The sequence below is a fragment of the Leopardus geoffroyi genome, chromosome X (assembly GCF_018350155.1).
Source record: "Leopardus geoffroyi isolate Oge1 chromosome X, O.geoffroyi_Oge1_pat1.0, whole genome shotgun sequence".
In the NCBI taxonomy this organism is placed as follows: domain Eukaryota; kingdom Metazoa; phylum Chordata; class Mammalia; order Carnivora; family Felidae; genus Leopardus; species Leopardus geoffroyi.
In genome coordinates this window covers 63,436,232-63,461,985 of record NC_059343.1, presented here as the reverse complement: position 1 = coordinate 63,461,985, position 25,754 = coordinate 63,436,232, and the positions used below count along the sequence as shown (strand labels likewise).

The window sequence follows — 25,754 nt, the reverse complement described above, 5'->3', positions numbered from 1 at the left end:
CTGAGGATACATATGTATAAATATGTTGCTATGGCCAATGTCCAGGAGATTATGTGTTTTCTTTTAGATTTGTGGTTTCATGTCTCACGTTTAGGTTGTAGGACTGCTTTTGTGGTGTCCCAAAGATTTTGGACTGTTATTTTTCTCTTTTCATTGTCTCCATGTATTCTTTAATTTTCTTTTGATTTATTTGTTGACCCATTGGTTGTTTTAGGCCCCATGCATTTGTGTTTTTTATGGGTTTTTTTTCTTGTAATTGATTTCTAGTTTCATTGCATTGTGATTGAAAAGATGCCTGATATGATTCCAATCTTCTTAAATTTTGAGACTTGTTTTATAACCTAATTTATGATCTGTTGAGGAGAATTTTCCACGTGCACTTGAAAAAAATGTGCATTCAGCTGGGTTTTTTGGATAGAGTGTCCCATATGTATCTGTTAGGTCTGTCTGGTCTAATGTGTCATTCAAAACCACAATTTTTTTTTATTGATTTTATGTCTCGATGATCTACCCATTGATGTCAGTGGGATGTTAAAGTTTCCTACTATTATTGCATTATTGTCAACGTCTCTCTTTATATCTATTAATATTTGCCTCATTTATTTCAGTGCTCCTATGTTGGGTGTGTATTTATAATAGTTATATTGTATTGTTAAATTTATCCTTTTATCATTATGTAATGCCCTTCTTTGTCTCTTGCTACAGTCTTCTGTTTTAAGTCTGTTTTCTCCGATATAAGTGTACCTGGCTATTTTTCCTGCCTTCATTTTCATGGAATACATTTTCCATTCCTTCACTTTCAGTTTGTGTGTTTCTTTAGGTCTGAAATGAAACTTCTGTAGGCAGCACATAGATTGTTCTTGTTTTTTATCCATTCGGTCACCATATTTTTTTGAGAGAGAGAAAGAGCACAAGAGAGCACGCACAAATGGGGGAGGGGAAGAGAGAGAGAGGGAGAGAGAAAGAGAGAATCTTAAACAGTCTCTACATCCAGCACAGAGCCCAAAGGCGGGGTTTAATCTCACAATCCTGAGATCATGACCTCAGCCAAAATCAAGAGTCAGACACTTGGACGCCTTGGGTGGCTCAGTCGGTTAAGCGTCTGACTTCAGCTCAGGTCATGATCTCTCTGTTTGATGGTTTAAGGGTTTGAGCCCCACATTGGGCTCTGTGCTGACAGCTCAGAGCCTGGAGCCTGCTTCAGATTCTATGTCTCCCCCTCTCTCTGCCCCTCCTCTGCTCACGCTCTCTTTCTCAAAAATAAGTAAACATTAAAAAAAAAAATTAAAGAGTAAGATGCTTAACCAACTGAGCCACCTAGGTGCTCCATGATATGTTTTTTGATTAGAGCATTTAGTTCAGTTAGAGTAGTTACTGATAGGTATGTACTTAGTGCCATTTTGTTATTTTTTTTCTGGTTGTTTTTGTAGGTCTTCTCTGATCTATATTTTCTTCTTCCCTTGTGTGATGGATTTGTCTAGTGTTGTGGGTGGATTATGACATTCTATGTTACCTTGTTTTTAAGATTTTGTATATCCCTTGACTAATTTTTGTAGATATAATTGATTTTACTTCTTTTGTGTTTTAACTTCCATGCTGGCTTTATAAGTGATTAATCTAATGCCTTTACTGCATTTTTGCTTTCATCATTGAAATTTCCTCATTTCATAATTTTCTTCTAGTTACGGTCTTTTTCCATTTAAAGAATGCCCCTTCATGATCTCACTATTGGTGAGTTTGAGCCCCACATTGGGCTGTGCTGTCAATGCAGAGCCTCCTTGGGATTCTTTCTCTGTCCCTCTCTCTCTGCCCCTCCCCTGCTCTTTCTCTCTCTCTCAAAATAAATAAACTTTCTTTTTTTTTAACGTTTATTTATTTTTGAGACAGAGAGACAGAGCATGAACGGGGGAGGGCCAGAGAGAGAGGGAGGCACAGAATCTGAAACAGGCTCCAGGCTCTGAGCTGTCAGCACAGAGCCCAATGCGGGGCTGGAACTCACGGACTGCAAGATCATGACCTGAGCCAAAATCGGACGCCCAACTGACTGAGCCATCCAGGCGCCCCAAAATAAACTTTTAAAAAATAAAATAAAGAATACCCTTATCATTTACTCTAAGTTTGGTTTAGTGGTGATGAACTTCTGTAACTTTTTTTTTGTCTCAGAAACTCTTTATCTGCTCTTCAATTCTGTTGATAACCTTACCTGGTAGAGTATTTTTGGTTGCTGGTTTTTTTTCTTTCAGCACTTAGAATATATCATGCCACTCTCCCTTCTGGTCTGCAAAGTCTCTGCTGAAAAACTCAGCTGGTAGCCTTACTGGGCTTCCCTCGTATGTAACTGTTTTCTCTTGCTGCTTTTAAATTTCTCTATTATTGGGGCGCCTGGGTGGCACAGTCGGTTAAGCGTCCGACTTCAGCCAGGTCACGATCTCGCGGTCCGTGAGTTCGAGCCCCGCGTCGGGCTCTGGGCTGATGGCTCAGAGCCTGGAGCCTGTTTCCGATTCTGTGTCTCTCTCCCTCTCTGCCCCTCCCCCGTTCATGCTCTGTCTCTCTCTGTCCCAAAAATAAATAAACGTTGAAAAAAAATAAATAAATTTCTCTATTATTAATTTCTGCCATTTTAATTATATGTTTTTGTGTAGACCTACTTGGATTCATCTTGTTTTGGGTTTTCTGTGCTTTCTGGACCTGGATGTCAGTTTCCTTCCCCATATTAGAGAAGTTTTCAGCTATTTTTTCTTCAAATAATTTTTTCTTCCCCCTTCTTTCTGTCTTCTTCTTCTGGGATCCCTGTAATGCAAACATTATTATGCTTGATGATGTCATAGAGGTCCCTTAAGCTGTTCTCTTTTTTTTTTTAATTTTTTTTTTCAACGTTTATTTATTTTTGGGACAGAGAGAGACAGAGCATGAACGGGGGAGGGGCAGAGAGAGGGGGAGACACAGAATCGGAAACAGGCTCCAGGCTCTGAGCCATCAGCCCAGAGCCTGACGCGGGGCTCGAACTCACGGGCCGCGAGATCGTGACCTGGCTGAAGTCGGACGCTTAACCGACTGCGCCACCCAGGCGCCCCTAAGCTGTTCTCTTTTTTAAAAATATTTTATTTATTTATTTTTTTTTTTATTTTTTTTTTCAACGTTTATTTATTTTTGGGACAGAGAGAGACAGAGCATGAACGGGGGAGGGGCAGAGAGAGAGGGAGACACAGAATCGGAAACAGGCTCCAGGCTCTGAGCCATCAGTCCAGAGCCCGACGCGGGGCTCGAACTCACGGACCGCGAGATCGTGACCTGGCTGAAGTCGGACGCTTAACCGACTGCGCCACCCAGGCGCCCCAAAATATTTTATTTTTAAGTAAAACAACGTGGCACTTGAACTCTTGACCCTGAGATCAAGGGTTGCATGCTCTTGCAACTGAGCCAGCCAGGTACCCCAAGCTGTTCTCTTTTTTTTATTATTCTTTTATCTTTCTGCTATTCAGCTTTGTTGCTTTATATTATCCTGTCTTCCAGATTGCTGATCCATTCTTCTGTGTCTCCCAGTCTGCTGTTTATTCCCTCTAATGCATTTTTTAATTCAGTTATTGTGTTCTTTACCTCTGTCTGGTTCTTTTGGATAGTTTTTATCTCTTTTTTGAAGTTCTCTCTGAGTTCATCCACCTTCTTTTCAAGTCCAGTGAGTACTTTTATTTATTTATTTTTGAATATAATTTATTGTCAAATTGGCTTACATCCAATACCCAGTTTTCATTCCAATAGGTGCTCTCCTCAATGCCCATCACCCATTTTCTCCTGTTCCCCACCTCCCCACCCACCCTTAGTTTGTTCTCTGTATTTAATAGTCTCTTGTGGTTTGCCTTCCTCCCTCTCTGTTTATATCTATTTTTTCCCTTTCCCTTCCCCCATGGTCTTCTGTTCAGTTTCTCAAGATCCACATATGAGTAAAAACATATGATATCTGTCCTCTGACTGACTTATTTCACTTAGCATAATACCTTCCAGTTCCATCCACGTTACTGCAAATGGCATGATTTCATTCTTTCTCATTGCCAAGTAGTATTCCATTGAATATATAAACCACATCTTCTTTATCCATTCATCAGTTGATGGATATTTAGGCTCCTTCCATAATTTGGCTATTGTTGAAAGCGCTGCTATAAACATTGGGGTACACATGCCCCCATGTATCACCACCAGTGAGTACTTTTATGACCATTGCTTTGAACTCTTTATCGGGCATATTGCTTATGCCCATTTTGTTTAGCTCTTTTTCTGTGATTTTGGCTTGTTCTTTTATTTGGGACACATTCCTCTGTCTCCTCATTTTGTCTATTTCTGTGTTTGTTTCTTTGTGGTCATGTAGGTCACCTACATCTTCTGGTCTTTTTTTTTTTTCCTGGTCTTGAAAGTAGTGGCCTTGTATAGGAGAGGCCTCATGGTGCCCTGTAGTACAGTTACCCTGTACACCAGAACCAAGTGCTCCCTATATGAGCTACATGTGCCCTCCTGTTGTGGATGAGCTGTGATTACTGTGGGCATGCTGGTGGGCGGGGCTGGCCCTCACCCCAACTGGTTTCAATAACCAATTCACCTACTGCAAGTGCAATAGACAGGGTTTGCTTCCTACACTGTTGAGAGGCCCTGCTGCAGCCCTCATGGGCTTGTTGGTGGGTGGGTCTGGCCCTAAACCTGGTTGTACAGCTAGATGCTGTGATAGCTACAGATGCAGGGAAGGGTAGTGCTGGCGCTGGCTGTCTGTGCAGTCAGCTAAGAGGCCCACCTTTAGGAACTGCAGGCATGCTGTTGTATGTGGTTATCTCCTCCCCACCCCAGGGCAGAATTCATTTTGGAAGGGTGCTAGTTCCAACTGGAGCTGCCTGCCAAGTGTGGTGGGGCAGAAGCCACTTTGCAGGGGCACCTGCCAAGGTGTGTGTGTTAAGAGGGGCAGGTCTAAAGAGGAATGCCAGAGCCAGACATGTGGCACTAACAAGGTAGATGGAGAGTGTGTGAACTGGCTTCCACAAGTGTCTGAATATGTAGGCTAGGGGTGGGAAAGATAAAAATGGTACCCACTAGCACTTTTGTTCCCAGAGAAGTCTGCAGATCCCTGCCCCTCCAGCACATGTCCTAAAATTGGTGAGTAAATTTCCTTCATATATACCCCAGGTACTTTTCAAACTGCTGCTTCTGTATTCAGGCTAAGTCATTTAGTGTGCTGATTCTTTGAGCGTAGGGATTCGTTTTCTTTTTCCTATTTCCTTCTTGCTCTCCCGGAGTTAAGCCCCACTTCTTTTCTTTTCTTTTTTTTATAACTTTTTTTAATGTTTATTTATTTTTGAGATAGAGACACAGAGTGTGAGCGGGGGAGGGTCAGAAAGAGAGGGAAACACAGAATCCGAAGCAGGCTTCAGGTTCTGAGCTGTCAGCACAGAGCCCGACGTGGGGCTCGAACCCACAAACTGTGAGATCATGAGCTGAGCCAAAGTCAGCTGCCAACCAACTGAGCCACCCAGGCGCCCCTTAGCCCCACTTATTTACAAAGCAAGATGTATGGAGACTTACCTTCCCAGTGCAGGCCTTCAGGGCCAGGGGTCCCTGGTGTGGGATCTGATTAATTGCCTTGCTCCTCTGTGCTTGTGATGTCCCTTGTATTTGTGGTCATTTGTACTGGGGGTTTGGTTTCCAACCACATCTCCATTCCTTCTACCCTTTTTGATGTGGTCTATCTACAGCTAGCCGTGGAAGATCTTTTCTGCCAGTATTCAGGTCATTTTCAGAATTAGTTTGCAATACATGTAGTTGCTGCCTCAATGTGTCCACGGGACAAGGTGAGCTCAAGGTCCTCCTACTCCTTCATCTTCCCTTGGCCACAAAAAGTTTTAAATATTTATTTATTTTGAAAGAATGAGAGTGAGTGAGTTGGGGGGAGGGGCAGAGAGAGAGGGAGAAGGGGAATCCCAAGCAGGCTCCACGCTGTCAGCACAGAGCCCAGTGCAGGGCTCTTTCCCGTGAACCCTGAGATCATGACCTGAGCCAAAACCAAGAATCCAATGCTTAACCAACTGAGCCACCCAGGTGCCCTGGACACAAGAAATTTTAAATAAGACTTGTCTTATGTGATATCTAAAGTAGTGAGATAAAAGGTGAACTTGAGCTAGCCATGAAATGTAATGGTCGGTGCTATTAGAATATGGAAAATGAGTAGTAATCAAGTAGGTTTTGTAGTTTTTTATTGTGTTAAGCTATATATAATACAAAAAGTTATCATTTTAACCAGTTTTTCTTTCTTTTCTTAAACATGGAATGCTTCATGAATTTGTCATCCTTGTGCAGGGGCCCTGCTAATATTCTCTGTATCATTCTAATTATAGTACTGACCAGTTTTAACTCTACAATTTATCAAGTAATTTTTTAAATCACAGTGTGAATACTACCATTGTGCCACCATTATGTAATAGTGAAGTTCTTAGTAGAACTAGGTACCTGTCTACCCTCTTGCTTCCTGACTTAGTGGAAAATCTCCTTATTCCTGTTCAAAGCTTAACCCTTTTCCTGTGCTTTGAATCCCATACCCATTAGCTCTATTAATCATGACCTCTTGCACCTGTATTTTTTTCACCTGTATTTTTAAAAAAAAGTTTTTTAAGTTTATTTATTTTGAGAGACAGAGTGGAGGAGGGGCAAAGAGAGAGGGAGAGAGAGAATCCCAGGCAGGCTCCATGCTTCCAGTGCGGAGCCTGATCCAGGGCTTGAACTCACAAACCATGAGATCACGAACTGAGCCAAAACCAAGAGTTGGACACTTAACCGACGGAACCACCTAGGCATTCCAGCACCTGTACTTTTTAAAATTAAGACTTAAAAAAAGTTTTTTTAGGGGCGCCTGGGTGGCTCAATCAGTTAAGCAGCCGACTTCGGCTCAGGTCACCATCTCACGGTCCGTGAGTTCGAGCCCCGCGTCGGGCTCTGTGCTGACAGCTCAGAGCCTGGAGCCTGTTTCAGATTCTGTGTCTCCCTCTCTGTCGGACCCTCCCCCGTTCATGCTCTGTCTCTCTCTGTCTCAAAAATAAATAAACGTTAAAAAAATTTTTTTTTAAGTTTTTTTAATATTTTATTTATTCTTGAGAGAGAGACAGACAGAGAGACAGAGCATGAGTGAGGGAGGGGCAGAGAGAGAGGAACACAGAATTTGAAGCAGGCTCCAGGCTCTGAGCTGTTAGCACAGAGAGCCTGATGCCGGGCTAGAACTCACAAGCCATGAGATCATGACCTGAGCCAAAGTCAGACGCCCAACCAACTGAGCCACCCAGGCACCCCAAGGCTGTTTTAAGAGCAGCTTAAGGTTCACAAAAGAATTGAGGGGCAGATAAGGAGATTTCCCTTATATCCCCTCCCCTCACACATGGGTAGCCTCTCTCATTGTCAACATTCCCCACCAGAGTAGTACATTTATTATAGTTGATGAACCTGCATTGACACATCATAAACACCCAAAGTGCATAGTTTACATCAGGATTCACTCATGATCTTGTACATTCTATTGGCTTAGACAAATGTATAATGATATGTATCCATCAGTATGGTATTATAAAGAGTATTTTCACTGCCCTAATAATCCTCCATACTCTGCCAATTCATCCCTCCCCCCATCCCTTGGTAACTACTGATGTTTTTACCATTTCCATATTTTGCCTTTTCCAGAATGTCATATAACTAGAATCATACAGTATGTAAACTTTTCAGATTGACTTCTTTTACATAGTAATATGTATTTAAAGTTTCTCCATGTCTTTTCATGGCTTGATGGTTCATTTCTTTATAGTGCTCATAGTGCTCATAGTGCTCATAGAATAATATTCTATTGTCTGGATGTACCAGAGTTTCTTTATTCATTCATGTATTGAAAGACATCTTAATTGCCTCCAGGTTTTAGCAATTAAGAATAAAACTCCTGTAAACATCCATGTGCAGGTTTTTGTACAGACATTAAGTTTTCAGCTCCTTTGGGTAAATATCAAGGAGTGTGATTGCTGGATCATATGGTAAGAACATGCTTAGTTTTGTAAGAAACTGCCAGTCTTTCAAAGTGGCTGTATCATTTTTCATTTCTGACAGCAATAAATGAGAGTTTCCATTGTTCCACATAGTCATCAGTATTTGGTGTTGTCAAGTGTTCTGCATTTTGGCCATTCTAATAGTTGTATAGTGGTATCTTACTGTTTTAATTCGCATTTCCCTGATGACATATCACGTAGAGCATCTTTTCAAATGTTTATTTGCCATTCATACATCTTCTTTGATAAGGACTTTGGCCCATTTTTTCTTAAAGTAGGCTTCATGACCCATGTGGAGCCCAATGTGGGGCTTCAACTCATGACCCTGAGATCAAGACCTGACCTGAGATTGAGTCAGAAGCTGAACTAAGTGATCCGGGTGCACCATGGCCCATTTTTAAATCGGTTCATTTGTTCTCTTATTGTTGAATTTTTTTTTTTTAATTTTTTTTTCAACGTGTATTTATTTTTTTGGGACAGAGAGAGACAGAGCACGAACGGGGGAGGGGCAGAGAGAGAGGGAGACACAGAATCGGAAACAGGCTCCAGGCTCTGAGCCATCAGCCCAGAGCCCGACGCGGGGCTCGAACTCACGGACCGCGAGATCGTGACCTGGCTGAAGTCAGACGCTCAACCGACTGCGCCACCCAGGCGCCCCTCTTATTGTTGAATTTTAAGAGTTCTTTGTATATCTTAGAGAACAGTCATTTATCAGATGAGTGTATTGCAAATTTTTTTCTCCCAATCTGTGTGTCATCTTGTTTTTGGACTCTTTTTCACCAAGCAGAAGATTTTAATTTTAATGAAGTACAATTTATGAGTTATATCCATCATAGATAATGTCTTTGGTGTCATATCTAAGAAGTTATCACTATATCCACGGTCATGTAGGTTTTCTCCTATGTTACTTTCTAGGAGTTTTATATTTTTTCCTTTTACATTTAGGCCTTTGATCCATTTTTAATTAATTTTTGTGAAAAGCATAAAGTCCACGTTTTGATTAGGTGGATTATTTATTTATTTTGCTCATGGACATCCAGTTGTTTTAACACCATTTGTTGAAAAGACTGTCCTTTCTCCTTGTAACTGCCTTTCTCTTTTGTCAAAGATCAGTTTTATGTGGGTCTATTTCTGGGCTCTCTGTTCTGTGCCATTGATCTATGTGCTTTTTGGCTAATACAACAGTCTTGATTACCATAGCTTGAAGCTGAGTAGTGACAGTCCTCCAACTTTGTTCTCCTTCAACATTGTGTTGGTTATTCTGAGTCTTTTTTGTCTCCATATAAACATTAGAATAACTTTGTCAATATCCACAAAATTAATTGCTGGGATTTTGACTGAGACTGTATTGAATCCATAGATGAAGTTGGGAAGACATTTTGACAATATTGAGTCTTCCTATCCATGAACAAGAAATATCTCTCCATTTTGCTAGTTCTTCTTTGATTTCTTCCATCAGAGTTTTGTAGTTTTCCTCATATTGGTTTTGTACATATTTTGTTAGATTTATACTTAAATATTTCATTGGGGGATGCTAATATAAATGGTATTTTTTAATTTTTTAATATTTTATTTTTTAATTTTTTTAATGTTTTTATTTTTGAGAGAGAGAGAGGGAGAGAGAGAGAGAGAGAGAGAGAGAGAAAGAGTGAGAGTGAGGGAGGGACAGAGAGAAAGGGAGACATAGAATCCAAGGCAGGCTTCTGGCTCTGAGCTGTCAGCACAGAGCCTGTTGCGGGGCTTGAACTCATGAACTGTGAGATTATGTTCTGAGCCACAGTCAGACGCTCAACCAACTAAGCCACCCAGGCGCCCATTTCATTTATTTTTGAGAGAGAGAGAGAGAGAGAGAGAGCAAGTGGGTCAGAGACAGGGGGACAGAGGATTCAAAGCAGGCTCTGCACTGACAGCAGCGAGCCCGATGTGGGGCTCAAACCTGTGAATTGTGAGATCTTGACCTGAGCCAAACTCGGATGCTCAAACCAACGAGTCACCTAGGCTCCCCTTTAATATTTCTTTAATGTTTATTTTGTTTTTGAGAGAGAGAGAGAGAAAGAGCATAAGCAAGGGAGTAAAAAGAGGGAGACACAGAATCCAAAGCAGGCTTCAGGCTCAGAGCTGTCAGCGCAGAGCCCAATACGGGGCTTGAGCCCATGAACTGTGAGATCGTTATGTGAGCAGAAGTCAGATACTTAACTGACTGAGCCACCCAGGTACCCTGTATTGTTTTTTATGTCAAATTTCTCTTGTTCATTGCTGGTATATATGGAAGCAGTTGACTTTTGTATATTAAACTTGTAATCTGCAACCTTTCTGTAATCGATTATTAGTTACAGGAGTTATTTTGGTCGATTCTTTTGGATCTTCTACATAGATGATCCTGTCATCCGTAAACAAAGACAATTTTTTCCTTCCTTCCCAATCTATATGCCTTTTATTTCCTCTTTTATCTTATTGCATTATTGCATTAGTTAGAACTTCTAGGATGATGTTGAAAAGGATTGGTTACAAAGGCCATTCTTGTACCTAATCTTACTAGGAAAGCTTTGAGTTTCTCATCATTAAGTATAATGTTATGGCACAAAAACAGACACTCAGATCAATGGAACAGAAGAGGGAACCCTGAAATGGACCCATAAATATATGGCCAACTAACCTTTAACAAAGCAGGAAAGAATAGCCAATGGAATAAAGACAGTCTCTTCAGCAAGTGGTGCTGAAGCGACATGCAGAAGAATGAACCTGGACCACTTTTTTACACCATACACAAAAATAAACTGAAAATGGATGAAAGACCTCAATGTAAGACAGGAAGCCATCAAAATATTCAAGGAAAAAGCAGGCAAAAAACTCTTTGATCTTGGCCACAGTATCTTCTTACTCAACACATATCTGGAGGCAAGGGAAACAAAAGCAAAAACGAACTATTGGGACCTCATCAAAATAAAAATTAGTGAGAGAAAGACAAATATATTGACTTCACTCATATGAGGACTTTAAGAGACAAAACAGATGAACATAAGGGAAGGTAAACAAAACTAGTATAAAAACAGGGAGGAGGACAAAGCGTAAGAGACTCATGGAGAACAAACAGAGGGTACTGGAGGGGTTGTGGGAGCAGGGATGGGCTAGATGGGTAATATACTCCTGAAATCATTATTGCACTATATGCTAACTAATTTGGATGTAAATTAAAAAAAAAATATGGGCGCCTGGGTGGCTCAGTCAGTTAAGCATCTGACTTCAGCTCGGTCATGATCTCACAGTTTGAGATTTCGAGCCCCGCGTCGGCCTCTGTGCTGACAGCTCAGAGCCTGGAGCCTACTTCAGATTCTCTCTCTCTCTCTCTCTCTCTCTCTCTCTCTCTCTCAAAAATAAATGAACATTAAAAAAAGATTAAAAAAATAAAATTAATAAAAAAATGTAACATTATCAGAAGGAAAAAAAAGTATAATGTTATTTGTAGGATTTTTGTAGGCATTTTTATCAAGTTGAGGAAGCTCCCCTCTAAGTTTACTAAGAGATTTTATCATGAATAAGTTTGGATTTTGTCAAATGCTTTTCCTGTATCTATTGATAAGATCATGTGATTCTTTTTAGCCTATTGTTATGATAAATTGCATTATTTTTTATTTTAATTTCAATATAGTTAACATACACTGTTATATTAGTTTCTGGTGTGCAATATAGTGATTCAGCAATTCCATACAACACCCAGTGCTTTTGACAAGTCTACTCCTTAGTTTCCATCACCTATTCCACCCATCCCCCACACCCACCACCCCTCTGGTAACCATCAGTTTGTTCTCTATAGTTAAGAGTCTGTTTCTTGGTTTGTCTCTCTTTTTTTCCTTTGCTCATTTGTTTTGTTTCTTGAGTGAAATCATATGATATTTGTCTTTGTCTGAATGATTTATTTCACTTACATTATGCTCTCTCCATTCGTGTCATTGCAACTGACAAGATTTCATTCTTTTATATGGCTGAATAATATTCCAATGTGTGTGTGTGTGTGTGTGTGTGTGTGTGTGTGTGTATACCATATATATATATACCACATCTTCTTCATCCATTTGTCTATTAGTTGGACCCTTGGGCTGCTTCGATAACTTGGCTGTTGTGAATAATGCTGCCGAAGACATAGGGGCACTTGTGTCCCTTTGAATTGGTATTTTTGTATTTTTTGGGTAAATACCCAGTAGTGCAGTTATTGGATTATAGCGTAGTTCTATTTTTAACTTTTTTAGGAATCTCCATACTGTTTTTCACAGTGGCTGTACCAATTTGCACTCCCATTAACAGTGCAGGAGGATTCCTTTCTCTCCAAATCCTCACCAATACTTGTTGTTTCTTTGTATTAATTAACTTTTGAATATTGAACCACCCTTGCATACTTGGTTTAAATTTTTCTTGGTTGTGGTGTATAATTCTTTGTGTACATTAATGATTTAATTTGTTCATATATTTTTGTATGTTTATTTATTTTGAGAGAGAGAGACAGAGCGTGAGTGGTGGAGGGGCAGAAAGAGAGGGGGAGACACAGAATCAGAAGCTGGCTCCAGTCTCGAGCTGTCAGCACAGAGCCCGATGCGGGGCTTGAACTCACAAACTGCAAGATCATGACCTGAGCTGAAGTCAGACCTTAACCAACTGAGCCACCCAGGCGCCCCAATTTGTTCATATTTTGGTTAGAGTTCTTGTATCCATGTTCATGAGAGACATTGATGTGTGGTTTTCTTATAATGTCTTTGTTTTGGGTATGAAGATAAAAGATATGCTTTATCTTCTGAAAGAGATTGTAGAAATTGGTATAATTTCTTCTTTATATGTTTGGTAGAATTCACCGTTGAACTCATCTGAACCTGGTGCTCTCTATTTTGGAAGGTTATTATTATCGATTCCATTTCCTTAATAGGTATGAGCCTATTCAGATTGTTTATTTTTTGTGTGTGAGTTTTGGCAAATTATGTCTTTCAAAGAACTGGTCCATTGCATATAGGTTATCAAATTTGTTGATAGTTTTTTTTTTTACTATCCTTTTAATGTCCATAGGATCTGTAGTAATAATCTCTCTTTCATATCTTAGTATTATGTGTCTTCTCTCTTTTTTTTTTTTTTTTTTTTGAGGGAGAGAGAGAGAGAGGGCACAGTGAGCGAAGTACAGAGAGAGGGGGAAAGAGAGAGAGATAAGCAGGGCTCACCTGAAGTGGGGCTCATGATTTTTTTTTTTTTTTTTTACCCAGAGCGGGGCACAAGCTCACTGGATGCGGGACTCAAACTCACGAACTGTGAGATCATGACCTGAGCCGAAGTCAGATGCTTAACTGACTGAGCCACCCAGGCACCCTCTCGTTTTTTCTTAATTTGGCCAGACACTTATCTATTTCTTTGATCTCTTCAGAGAACAAGCTTTTGGTTTCATTGATTTTTCTCTATTGACTATTTTGAATTTCATTGGTTTCTGCTCTAATTCTTTTAATCTATTTTCTTCTACTAAATTTGGATTTAATTTGCTCTTCTTTTTTTGGTTTTGTAAAGGGGAAACTTAGATTATTGGTTTTAGATATGTTTTCTCATTATACATTCAATGTTATAAATTTTCCTCTAACCATTGTTTTTGCTCTATCCCACAGATTTTGGTAAGTTGTGTTTCCATTTTCATTTAGTTCAAAATATTTTTTAAAGTTTATCTATTTGAGACAGACAGAGACAGCACAAGCAGGGAAACGACAGAGAGAGGTTAGAGAATCCCACGCACGCTCCATGCTGCTAGTGCAGAGCCCAACCTATGAGATCATGACCTGAGCCAAAACCAAGAGTGGGACACTTAACCGACTGAGCCGCCCAGGCACCCCTAGTTCAAAATATTTTTATATTTTTCTTGAGATTTCTTCTTTGACCAAGTGTTAATTAGAAATGTATCATTTAATTTTCACATATTTGGGGATTTTCTAGTTCTTTTTCTGTTATTGATTTCTAGTTTAATTACATTGTTGTCTAAGGGCAAACATTGTATGATTTATACTCTTTAAATTTGTTAGGGTGTGTTTTATAGCCCAGAATGTGGTCTGTCTTGGTGAGTGATCCATGTGAGCTTGAGAAGAATGTATATTTTACTTTTTTGGATGAAGTAGTCTATAGATGTCAATTATATCCAGTTGATTGATGATGTCTGCCTTAATGCCCCTTACCCATTTAGCTCATCCCCTCACCCACAGCCACTCCAGCAACCCTCAGTTTGTTTTCTGTATTTAAGAGTCTCTTATGTTTTGTCCCCCTCCCTGTTTTTATATTATTTTTGTTTCCCTTCCCTTATGTTCATCTGTTTGGGATCTTAAATTCCACATAATGAGTGCAGTTATCTGATATTTGTCTTTCTCTGACTGACTTCACTTAGCACAATACCCTCTAATTCCATCCACATTGTTGCAAATGGCAAGATTTCATTCTTTTTAATTGCCGAGCAATACTCCATTGTAAATATGTATCACATCTTTTTTTTTTTTTTTAATTTTTTTTTTTCAACGTTTATTTATTTTTGGGACAGAGAGAGACACAGCATGAACGGGGGAGGGGCAGAGAGAGAGGGAGACACAGAATCAGAAACAGGCTCCAGGCTCTGAGCCATCAGCCCAGAGCCCGACGCGGGGCTCGAACTCACGGACCGTGAGATCGTGACCTGGCTGAAGTCGGACGCTTAACCGACTGCGCCACCCAGGCACCCCTGTATCACATCTTTATCCATTCATCTGTCGATGGACATCTGGGCTCTTTCCATACTTTGGCTATCATCAATAGCACTGCTATAAACATTGCGGTGTATGTGCCCCTTTGAAACAGCACACCTATATCCCTCCGATACATACCTAGTAGTGCCAATTGCTGGGTTGTAGGGTAGTTCTATTTTTAACTTTTTGAGGCACTTCCATACTGCCTTCCAGAGTGGCTGCACCAGTTTGCATTCCCATAGTTTGGGAAAATTCTCAATCATTACTGTTTTAAATATTTTTTCTGTTCCTTTCTTTCTTCTTCTTCTGGTATTCCCATTGTGTGTATGTTACATCTTTTATAGTAGTTGACCTATAGTCCTTGGATATTCTGTTCTGTTCTTTTTAGTTTTTATTCTCTGCTTTTCAGTTTTCAAGGATTCTGTTCATATATCCTCTAGCTTAGAGATTTTTTTTCTCAGCCATGTCTAGTGTACTAATAAGCTCATCAAAGGCGTTTTTCTTTCTGTTATAGTGTTTTTCATCTCTAGCAATACTTTTTGGTTCTTTCTTAGGATTTCTATCTCCTTGCTTACATTGCCCAAATGTTTTTACATGCTGTCTAATTTATCCATTAGAGTTATTAGCATATTAATCCTAGATTTAAAAAATGCCCTGTCTGATAATTCCACCATCCTTGCCATGTCTAGTTATGATACTTGGCTCTGTGTCTTCAAATTGTGTTTTTTTTATTTTAACTTTTGGTATGCCTTGTAATTTTTTCTTCATACCATACATGATGTACCGGTTAAAATGAGCTGTGGTAAAGTGGCCTTTAGTAATGTGGTGGTGAGGAGGAATGGGTACATTTTATGGTCCTATGGTTAGGTCTCAGTCTTTTAGTGAGACTATACCCCCTGGACTATGAACTTCACAAGAGTTTTTCAGGTTTTTTTCTCCCCTGTTAGGGGGCAGAATGGCATCTTCTTTCATTTGAACTAATACAGTAGCCTTTCAAATGGTTCACTTAAAAAAAAAAAAAAAGTTCACTTACCATCCATATAGTACTCTATCCCTATTACCTGCTATAACAGTTTCCAGAGGTTTTTCAGGAGAGTATTAGTAAGAATCATTGGGAAAAATTAGATTTGGGAAACTTGAAGGTAAACAAAATTAAATTTTATTTTTGACTTCAGTGTATCATGAACTATGAAGGATCTGAGGGATTTACTCTACTTACAATTGTGCTAATAAGTTAGCCTGCCATGGGTTCATAGATATTGGCAGAAAAAATGATACTCCTGGGTCAGAGTTAAAGAACTTTATTTATTTATTTTTGAATTTTTTTAATGTTTATTTATTTTTGAGAGAGAGACAGAGCATGAGTGAGGGAGGGGGCTGAGGGAGGGAGAGAGGGAGACACAAAATTCAAAGTAGGCTCCAGGCTCTGAGCTGTCAGCGCAGACCCCAACGTGGGGTTCAAACTCACTAGCAATGAGATCATGACCTGAGCCGAAGTCAGATGCTTAACCAACTGAACCACACAGGCACCCCAGGACTTTATTATTCACAGCAACAACGGTCTCTAAATTATCTCCAAAGCACTTTCTTGTACTGTTTCCCCAAGCCCCACTTCCCATGGAACAATGCAGAGAAGGCCAGTGGTTTGCATTATGGGAGAATATCTCCAAGCTTTGGGAAACCCAGATCTTCTATAAGGGTAGAAAGCATGCATGTTCTTTGCTTTGGAGGGGGTCTATCTCTGAGTTTTAAGGGTATACAAATATGCTTGGGCAAATCATCCACAACAAGGGCAGTCAGGTCCTCTGCATGCAATGTATACAGAAATACAAGAAACCTATGAGAATTGTCTCTGAACACAGGACTTCTCATAGACTTTAACATGCTGATATGTTACTCTTTCAGTTCCAACAGTGGGCTGTGATATGCAGAATTTCCCAAATTATTGGACTGTTTAATGGAGGATTTTGGTTAGATTCTATGGAACATACTTTTGGAAATAGTGGCATATAGACTAAAGCCAAAATTCCTTAGTCTTCCATTCATGCCCTCTTTACTCTAAACACATAACTACCTTTCTCATATTTATATTATGTCATACCCTGTCTTGTTTCAGCATCGTTGTTTGCTTCCTACAACATGAAATATCCTTGCTCCCTTTTTCTCCCCTCTTAAAATTCTATTTACCCTTAAAGCCTCATTTCAGATACTCCCTTGCAGCCTTTTCAAATCCTCCAGATGAAATGTAAGTCACCCCTTTTCTTGTGTCGCCATACTATTTTCCTTATATTTCTATCCTACGTGTATCCACGTTCTACATTATAGTAGAATTAGTCCTAGAGTTGTTTGACAGTCCCCCTTAGAATATAGTTACTTAAGAGCAGACCCAACCTCCTGTAGCTATTGTATTAATCACATAATAGATGTTCAGTAAGTAGTAAATAGCTTAATGTTCCCATTTTAAAGTATGTCATTGTGTCATTCTAGTCACAGATCAATAACTCAAAATTAGTACATTTATAAACTGCTATAACCTAAAAGATTAGTGCATTTAGGCTTTATTAGAGCAAAGGAAACAATCTCTAGAGTTTAAGAAATTGCTTTCTAATTGTCTACTATTCAAACTGGGATTGTTTTAGAAATTAAAAATTGTAATTCCATTTATTTTAACAATATACACAAAGAATTTTTGTTAGTGATTTGTAAAGATACAAAACTAATTTTCTTTTACATCAGATAGCTTTCATATTGATGCTCATTTTATTTTTTTATTATTTTTTTCGATGCTCATTTTAGGGCTATATTTAGAGTTGGTGGTATAAGGATATAAGTATGTCCATCTGTGGAAGAAATTTAAATCTTTCTCCAAATAGTAGTGTCACTTGCCACTATAAGTGGGAAAATATATATAACATATAATGTACTATCTTTACCAATCTTAAATGTACTGTTCAATAGTGTTAAATAACACATTGTTGTGCAACCGATCTCCAGAAGTCTTTTCATTTTATAAAACTGAAATTCTTTACATATTAAATAATTCCCTATTCCCTCTTGCCCAGCCCCTGGCAACTACCATTCTTTCTATTTTCAGTCGCTTTGAATTTGACTACTGTATGTACCTCACATAAATGTAATCATACAGTATTTGTCTTTTTGTAATAAGCTGTATTTCACTCAGCATTATGTCCTCAAAGTTTATACATGTTGTAGCATGTGTCAGAATTTTTTTTCTTTTTTGAGGCTGACTGATGTTCCATTGTATGTATATAGCATATTTTATTTATGTATTAATCTGGTGATGGACACTTGAGTTGCTTCCATCTTTTGGCTATTGTGAATAATGCTGCTGTGAACGTAAGTGTACAAACATCTCTTCGAGACCCTGATTTCAATTCTTTTAGATACATGCACCTAGAATTGAAATTCCTCTAATGGTAGTTCTATTTTTAGGTTTTTAAGGAACTTTCATACTGTTTTCCATGGTGACTGCACCATTTTGTATTCCCACCAACAGTACACACAGGTTCCAGTTTCTTTACATCCTCATCAACACTTATTTTCTAGTTGTTTGGTTTGGTTTGGTTTGGTTTGGTATGGTAGTAGCCATTCTAATGGGCATAGTTTCATTATAGTTTTGATTTATCTTTCCCTAATGATTAGTGATATAGAGCATCTTTTCATGTGTTTGTTGCCCAGTTGTTTCTCTTTTTTGGACAAACATCTGTTCAAATCCTGTGCCCAGTTGTTTTTTTTTTTCTCTGCCCAGTTTTTAATCTGTTTGGGTTTTTTGTTGTTGACTTGTAGTTCTTTGTATATTGTAGGTATTAACCTTTTATCAGATAATATGATTTGCAGATATTTTCTCCCATTCTGTAGATTGCCTTTTCACTCTATCGATTGTGTCTTTGGTCTACAAGATATTTTAAAAGGGGTGATTTGGCATAAAGATGTTATACTACTAATTATGGAAATACAAGTTACAATAACGGTGATGTATAATGTTTACCTATTATATGAGGTTTTGACAAGACTTTGCAGAAATAGATAGATACCTTCCTACATTGGTGGGTAAAAGTACAAATTGGTACAGCCACTTTGGAAAGCAAATGGACTCTATGCATTTTAATTTAAAACTTTTCTATCCTGTGACCTAACAAGTCCATTTCTATAGAAAACCTCTCACAAGTATACAGGGAGGTAAGTATATGGCTGTTCATTGCAACATTATGTATAATTGGAAAAAAAACTAAAAGTTTAACAATAGCATAGTTACTTAATAATCTATAAGAGTGAGGTTGAGGGGCACCTGGTTTCAGTTTGGGTCATGGTCTCACAGTTTGTGAGTTTAAGTCCCACATCAGACTCCATGCTGGCAGTGCAGAGCCTGCTTGGATTCTCTCTCTCTCTCCCTCTCTCTCTGCGCCCCCCCCCCCACCCCCGCGCTCATGCTCTTAATTTCTCTCTCTCAAAATAAATAAACTTAAAAAAAAAAAGAAAGGCCAGCACTGCTCCCCCAGGGCGGCACGGGACAAGGGCTACCTGGAAGGCGCTCATCTTGGTTCTGGGGAGAGTTTGAGTTTGCATGGGACAGAGACACATGCAGGTATGGCTGTAAACTTAATTCCCAGCCCCTTTCAAGCCTTGCGCTGGCTGGGTGGCTGGTGGCTGGGTGCTGGCTGCATGGCAAAAGGCAGGTCGCGTCTCTCCGTTTGCCCCTGAAAGAGAGGTAGCTGCATCTCAGTCTCCTTAACATGCCACCTGACTTGAGGACCCTGCAATTCAAAGCATATACTGGGTGACGACGGCTCTACGCCCAGGTCACGGCTGGGCTTTTTTGCCAGGTTCTTGCCAGAAAGGGTTTGGGTTTCATTGATCCACCAGTAAATACGGGCTTCTGCTGAAGTTTGCTCCCTTGCCAATTTAAGTACATTTCTTAATTTTGTTACCTGGTACAAAATAGGTGCTTAATAAAACTTGGTTAAAAGAATGAAAAAAAAAAAGAAAAAAGAAAGAGGTTGATATATATGTACTATCATGGATAGATCCCTCAAACATGGCTGCATAGAAAGCAAATTGCAGAATATGATAGTTAATATGATACCATTTGTGTTAAAGTGGATACAAAGCAATATTTGTGTTTTCTGTGGTATACACACACATATATGAATAAATTCAAAAAGGTTTAGAAATAATAATAGTGGCTGCTAGAATTGTTGGTCCTTATAACCCTGTAAACTTTTTTTTTAATTTTATAGAGGAAATAGATTCATATATTACCTGTATTTTTAGACATTTTTTTATGAATCCAAAAGTGATATAGTTAACTATTGAATATTTTGGCCTAGGGGTGCCTGGCTGGCTCAGTTGGAAGAGTATGCAACTCTTGATCTCAGGGTCATGAGTTTGAGCTCTGTGTTGGGTGTAGAGATTACATACATATATACATACATAAAAATTAAAAAGAAAAAGACTTTGGCCTAAAATTTGGGCAACAGTTTGATGGAGTGAAAACTGTCCAGGGTCTAGTTCTTAGCTTTTCAATTTTTTTTAAGTTTGTTTATTTTTGAGAGAGACAGAGACAGAGCATGAGTAGGGGAGGGGCAGAGAGAGAGGGAGACACAGAATCTGAAGCAGGCTCCAGGCTCCGAGCTGTCAGCACAGAGCCTGATGTGGGGCTCAAGCTCACCCACTGTAAGTTCATGACATGAGCTGAAGTCGGACACTTAACCAACTGAGCCGCCCAGGCGCCCCAAGGTTCTTAGCTTTTCAAATTGAGAAATTGAATTTTAACAATGTAGCCAGAATTTACCGAGTTCTGGAGACTGTGCACACTCACATGGATGTTGGTAAATAAGGGACTAATCTATTAATTCATTAATTTGCCATATTATATTGCCAAGGAGACCAAATAATCATATCGACTAATCACTATACTTTTCTTCCTTATGGGAAAGTCTAAAAAATTACTATTAGAGGGTTCTATTGTGAGTATAGAATCAAAGCAAGGGAGTTCGATTATTTTATTGGCTGATGTCTTTAAATTATAGTTGTCTTATACAAGCTAATCTCCATTATTGGATTACCTGTTGAGGGACCTGAATGTTTGCATCAGTTGGTCAGCATCTTTTCCCTGGACTCACTCAGACTTTGTATTTTCCACAAATACAGTTATATCACATCAGGAAAGATACAATGCAGATGAGTCAGTCATGGTTTCTTTACCTTAGCAATTCCAATGTTGTTTTCTTTAAGCATACCATCGTCTCATTATAGAGAATAGAAAAATGTGATGCTTATCAGTAAACATTTATGAACCTTTTAGAATTAACTGTTTTTGCATATGACTACCATTTTGATGGTTTTCACTGCAGTGTTATGTATGTATGTACGTATGTATGTATGTATGTATATATTTCATTGCAGTTTTAGAGCACTGTCTTGTTTTCTCCAGATTGAGAATGTACTCTATTTGGAGCTTAGTCCAGCTACATAAGGCAATTTTAGTTCTCACAAATGTATTATTTTTGCATAATTTCTGAACAGATGAAAATGTTTGTGATATATGAGATTTTCCATTCTAAAGTAGAAAGTATAGACTACTTAGCTAGGAATTAATATTTGGTCAGTAAAGTGTACTAATTAATTAAGGTCACAGGCCGCCTTGGATTTGAATCCTGACTCCACCGCTTACCACTTTCCTTAAGATGTCTAAATTTCAAGAAAATATTTGCTGTTAAGATTATTTTCTTGATAACTTATATTTTCATGGACTTCTTTTTATTCAGCTAAACATGAATTCAGCTCCAACTTTCATCAACTTTCCTGCAAAAGGGAAACCCAAACGAGGTGATACATATGAGTTGCAGGTGCGTGGTTTTTCAGCTGAACAGATTGCCCGGTGGATTGCTGACAGAACTGATGTCAATGTAAGTTTCCCTACTTTGTAGAAAGTTACTTTGCCATTATCCACTTCAAGTCTTACGGGAGGTCCTAATTGGTCTCCTCCCCATATCACTGAAGTGGTAATAGTTCATTAGCCCCTTCAAAAGTAGCATTTAACAGAATCATCCTGATGAAAGAGTGAAATTATAAAACATCTTCTATCACCTTCTTGAATTCAGTATGGAAACCACTCCTTTGACCTCATTAAGTCCATGGACTATCTAGTGATACTTGGCAAATACATCTTAATCTTTATTTATTTTTGAGAGAGAGACAGCGTGTGAGCAGGGGAGGAGCAGAGACAGAGGGAGACACAGAATTGGAAGTAGGCTCCAGGCTCCGAGCTGTCAGCACAGAGCCCAATGCGGGGCTCAAACTCACGAACCGTGAGATCGTGACCTGAGCCGAAGTTGGACGCTCAACCGTTGACTGAGCCACCCAGGCATCCCAACTTGGCAAATACATCTTAATCTAAAAGATGTTATGTTGTAAGCAGAATGTTGTACTTATCCCATCCCATTTTAGGATATACTATAGACTATTTTGATTAGGATGAAAAGAAAAGAAGTGTAATTTTTCCTGAAAGAATTTGAAATAATTTTTAAAAAAATTTTGGGGCGCCTGGGTGGCGCAGTTGGTTAAGCGTCCGACTTCAGCCAGGTCACGATCTCGCGGTCCGTGAGTTCGAGCCCCGCGTCAGGCTCTGGGCTGATGGCTCAGAGCCTGGAGCCTGCTTCCGATTCTGTTTCTCCCTCTCTCTCTGCCCCTCCCCTGTTCATGCTCTGTCTCTCTCTGTCCCAAAAATAAATAAAAACGTTGGAAAAAAAATTTTTTTTTTTAATTTTTATTGGGGCGCCTGGGTGGCTCAGTCGGTTAAGCATCCAACTTCAGCTTAGGTCACGATCTCACAGTATGTGAGTTTGAGCCCTGCATCGGGCTCTGTGCTGACAGCTCAGAGTCTGGAGCCCGCTTTGGATTCTGTGTCTCCTTCTCTCTCTGCCCTTCCCCCACTTGTGCCTTGTCTTTCTCTCAAAAATAAATAAACATTAAAAAAATTTTTTTTAACATCCAGTTAGTTAACATACAGTATAATGTTAGTTTCACATGTGAAATATGATTCACCACTTTCATACAACACCCAGTGCTCATCACAACAATAACCACACTAATTTTTATTGCTTTCATTTCAAATCAGTTTGACCTATATAATTAACAAATAAATTTCATACTTTAAAACATTTTTCTTTCCTTTCCATTAGATTAGAGTAATTAGACCTCCAAATTATGCTGGTCCTCTTATGTTGGGATTGCTTTTGGCTGTTATTGGTGGACTCGTATATCTTCGAAGAAGCAATATGGAATTTCTCTTCAATAAGACTGGATGGGCTTTTGCAGCCTTGGTAAGTAAATTTAGAACAAAAATTGTTTGCATACAATATAGTATAGTTAGGTAGCATTAAGTTTATTTCTTCCCTGTGAGAAGAGATTTTATATGTTTTTATTTCATGCCTTAAAATCAGTTTCTTTCCTCCATTATCTCATTAGGATGGCCAGGGTTTGGAGAAACTCATACTCAGTTTTTATTCACCCCTATGAAAATATGCATTTCTTTTGGAAATGCTCTTTTTTTCTAATTTTCTTCTGTATTAAAAAATTTTTTAATGTTGGGGCACCTGAGTGGCTCAGTCGGTTAGGTGTCCGACTTCAGCTCGGGTCGTGATCTCGTGGTTCGTGAGTTCGAGCCCCGTGTTGGGCTCTGTGCTAATAGCACAGAGCCTGGAGCCTGCTTTGGATTCTGTGTCTCCCTCTCTATCTGCCCTTCTTCCGCTCTTGCTTGCTCTCTCTCTCTCTCTCTCAAAAAATTTTTTAATTTTTATTTGAGAGAGCACCAGCAGGTGAGGGGCAGAGAGAGAGGGAGAGAAAGAGAGAAGGAGAGAGAGAAAGAATCCCAAGCAGACTCTGGGTTGCCAGCGCAGAGCCTGACACGGGGCTTGAACTCCCAAACTGAACCATGAGATCATGACCTGAGCGGAAACAAAGAGCCAGACACTCAACCAGACTGAGCCACCCAGGTGCCCCCCTTTGAAAATATTCTAAAAGACTTTTCAGTTTTCAATTGTGAAACTTGTGTCAGCTTATTTATAATTTTAAAATATGGTTTTCCTTTCAGAATAACTATTATTGGTTCTTGTGAAATACAAGACTTAATCAAAAATCATTTATCTGAAAAAATTTTGTTAACATATTACTTAAGCAGACACACTTTTCATAAACCTGTTAATCAGTGTGGGAGCAGCTGCACCATGTTGTATAAGTATTTCATTATTTTTTGTTTTTTAGTGTTTTGTGCTTGCTATGACATCAGGTCAAATGTGGAACCATATAAGAGGACCACCGTATGCTCATAAGAATCCCCACACAGGACATGTGGTAAGGGAAGTCTGGAATTTCTTTCCATTGTATACCAAAGTTAACCTTAATAATTATTTTGTGACATCATTGCCAGGATGTGAAGGACCTAGGTTTAGTTTTTACCTTTTAATTTCTCTGATACTGAGCTTCAATTACTGAAAAGTTCTCTTAAAAGTAGAAAGTTCCTAAAAAACAAAAAAAGTGGAAAGTTCCTTATCCCATTTGGTGAGTCCTTTTGACTAGGCTGACTATGAAAGTCAGACTTGAACTAAATAGAATAATTGGTCTAGTATTTGAGCATGTACCGTTTCTAGGCACTGTGCTAAGTATTATAGTGATAAAGAAGAAAAGCAGTCTTTGTCTTCATGAAGTTTACATTATTGTACCTCATGGTCTTGTACACTGAAATACTAGTTTTCTCATATGTTCTGTTGTTGAAAACATAGTATAAGTACAATGAAAAGGCAAATGAATAAAAACACAGAAATAATGTTTATTTTGTCCAAATTACTTATTGATGAATACCACAGATCCAGTGCTGGTATACATCAGGTAAATTAATAATTTCATAGGAATTGAAAATAGCCCATTTTAGGATTAGAATACCAAAAGTTAATGTATGTTTAAAGATTTAATTTTGTCTTTTTTCCCCCCAGAATTATATCCATGGAAGCAGCCAAGCCCAGTTTGTAGCTGAAACACATATTGTTCTTCTGTTTAGTATCCTCTTTATAATAAGTCCTTGGTACTACATTTTAATTTGTCTGTTTGCTCACATTCTAGTATTTTGTCTACAGTGTTTGGTTGAGGCTGCTCTCTTATTTTTTTGTTTATTTATTTATTTTGAGAGAGAAACAGCACAATTGGGAGAGGAACAGAGAGGGAGGGAGAGAGGAAGAATCCCAAGCAGGCTCTGTCGGTGAAGAGCCTGTCGTGGGGCTTGAACTCAGGAACCGTGAGACCATGACCTGAGCCTACATCAAGAGCCAGATGCTTAAATGACTGAGCCACCCAGGCACCCTGAGGCTGCTCTCTTATTAATGCAAGTTTTAATATCTTTGGAATCATATTTCTGTGCCATCTATCTTAGCGCAGAGACAAACCTGCAGTCTGATAGAGCCAGGTTTATTGATCACTGATTCAAGGGAGATTGCACATCAGAAGAATCATGTGACATCTTACCTAAGGAAAGATAGAGTTATTATAAAATTTGAAGGAAGGGTGAAGCTTAAGTGAAATGTAAAGGAAGCAATGTTTTTGATAAACTTAAAGGAAAGCCAGGCTAAATGTAAAGGGATTAGTATCAAGTTTGGACTGTGAAGTGGACACAGGATTCTGTTTCCTAAAAACTATACAGAGTTCAGATAAATGTGGGAGTTTGTCTTCACAAACTCTTTATTTGAAGCTTTATTTAGTTGTAAATTGAGGCTACTTAGAAATTGTACATTAGGGCACCTGGGTGGCTCAGTTGGTTAAGCATCTGACTCTTTAATTCAGCTCAGGTCATGATCCCAGGGTCATGGGATTAAGCCCCATGTCTGGCTCCGTGCTGACATGGAGCCTGCTTAAGACTCTCTCTCTGCCCCTCATCCCCTACTTGCGTGTGCTCTCTCCC

At 39.1% G+C, this 25,754-nt stretch overlaps 1 protein-coding gene and 1 pseudogene across 1 annotated transcript in view; one reads left to right on the top strand and one right to left on the bottom strand.

Moving 5' to 3' along the window:
• Positions 1-25,754, top strand: part of MAGT1 (magnesium transporter 1) — a 60,752-nt gene that overhangs the window by 17,767 nt on the left and 17,231 nt on the right. The window contains exons 4-7 of the mRNA XM_045470679.1: positions 21,571-21,711; positions 22,987-23,127; positions 24,068-24,157; positions 24,796-24,859. Of these exons, the coding sequence (XP_045326635.1) occupies positions 21,571-21,711; positions 22,987-23,127; positions 24,068-24,157; positions 24,796-24,859 (436 nt within the window). The remainder of the gene's footprint in view (positions 1-21,570; positions 21,712-22,986; positions 23,128-24,067; positions 24,158-24,795; positions 24,860-25,754) is intronic.
• On the bottom strand, positions 6,293-6,382 carry LOC123595520 (annotated as a pseudogene).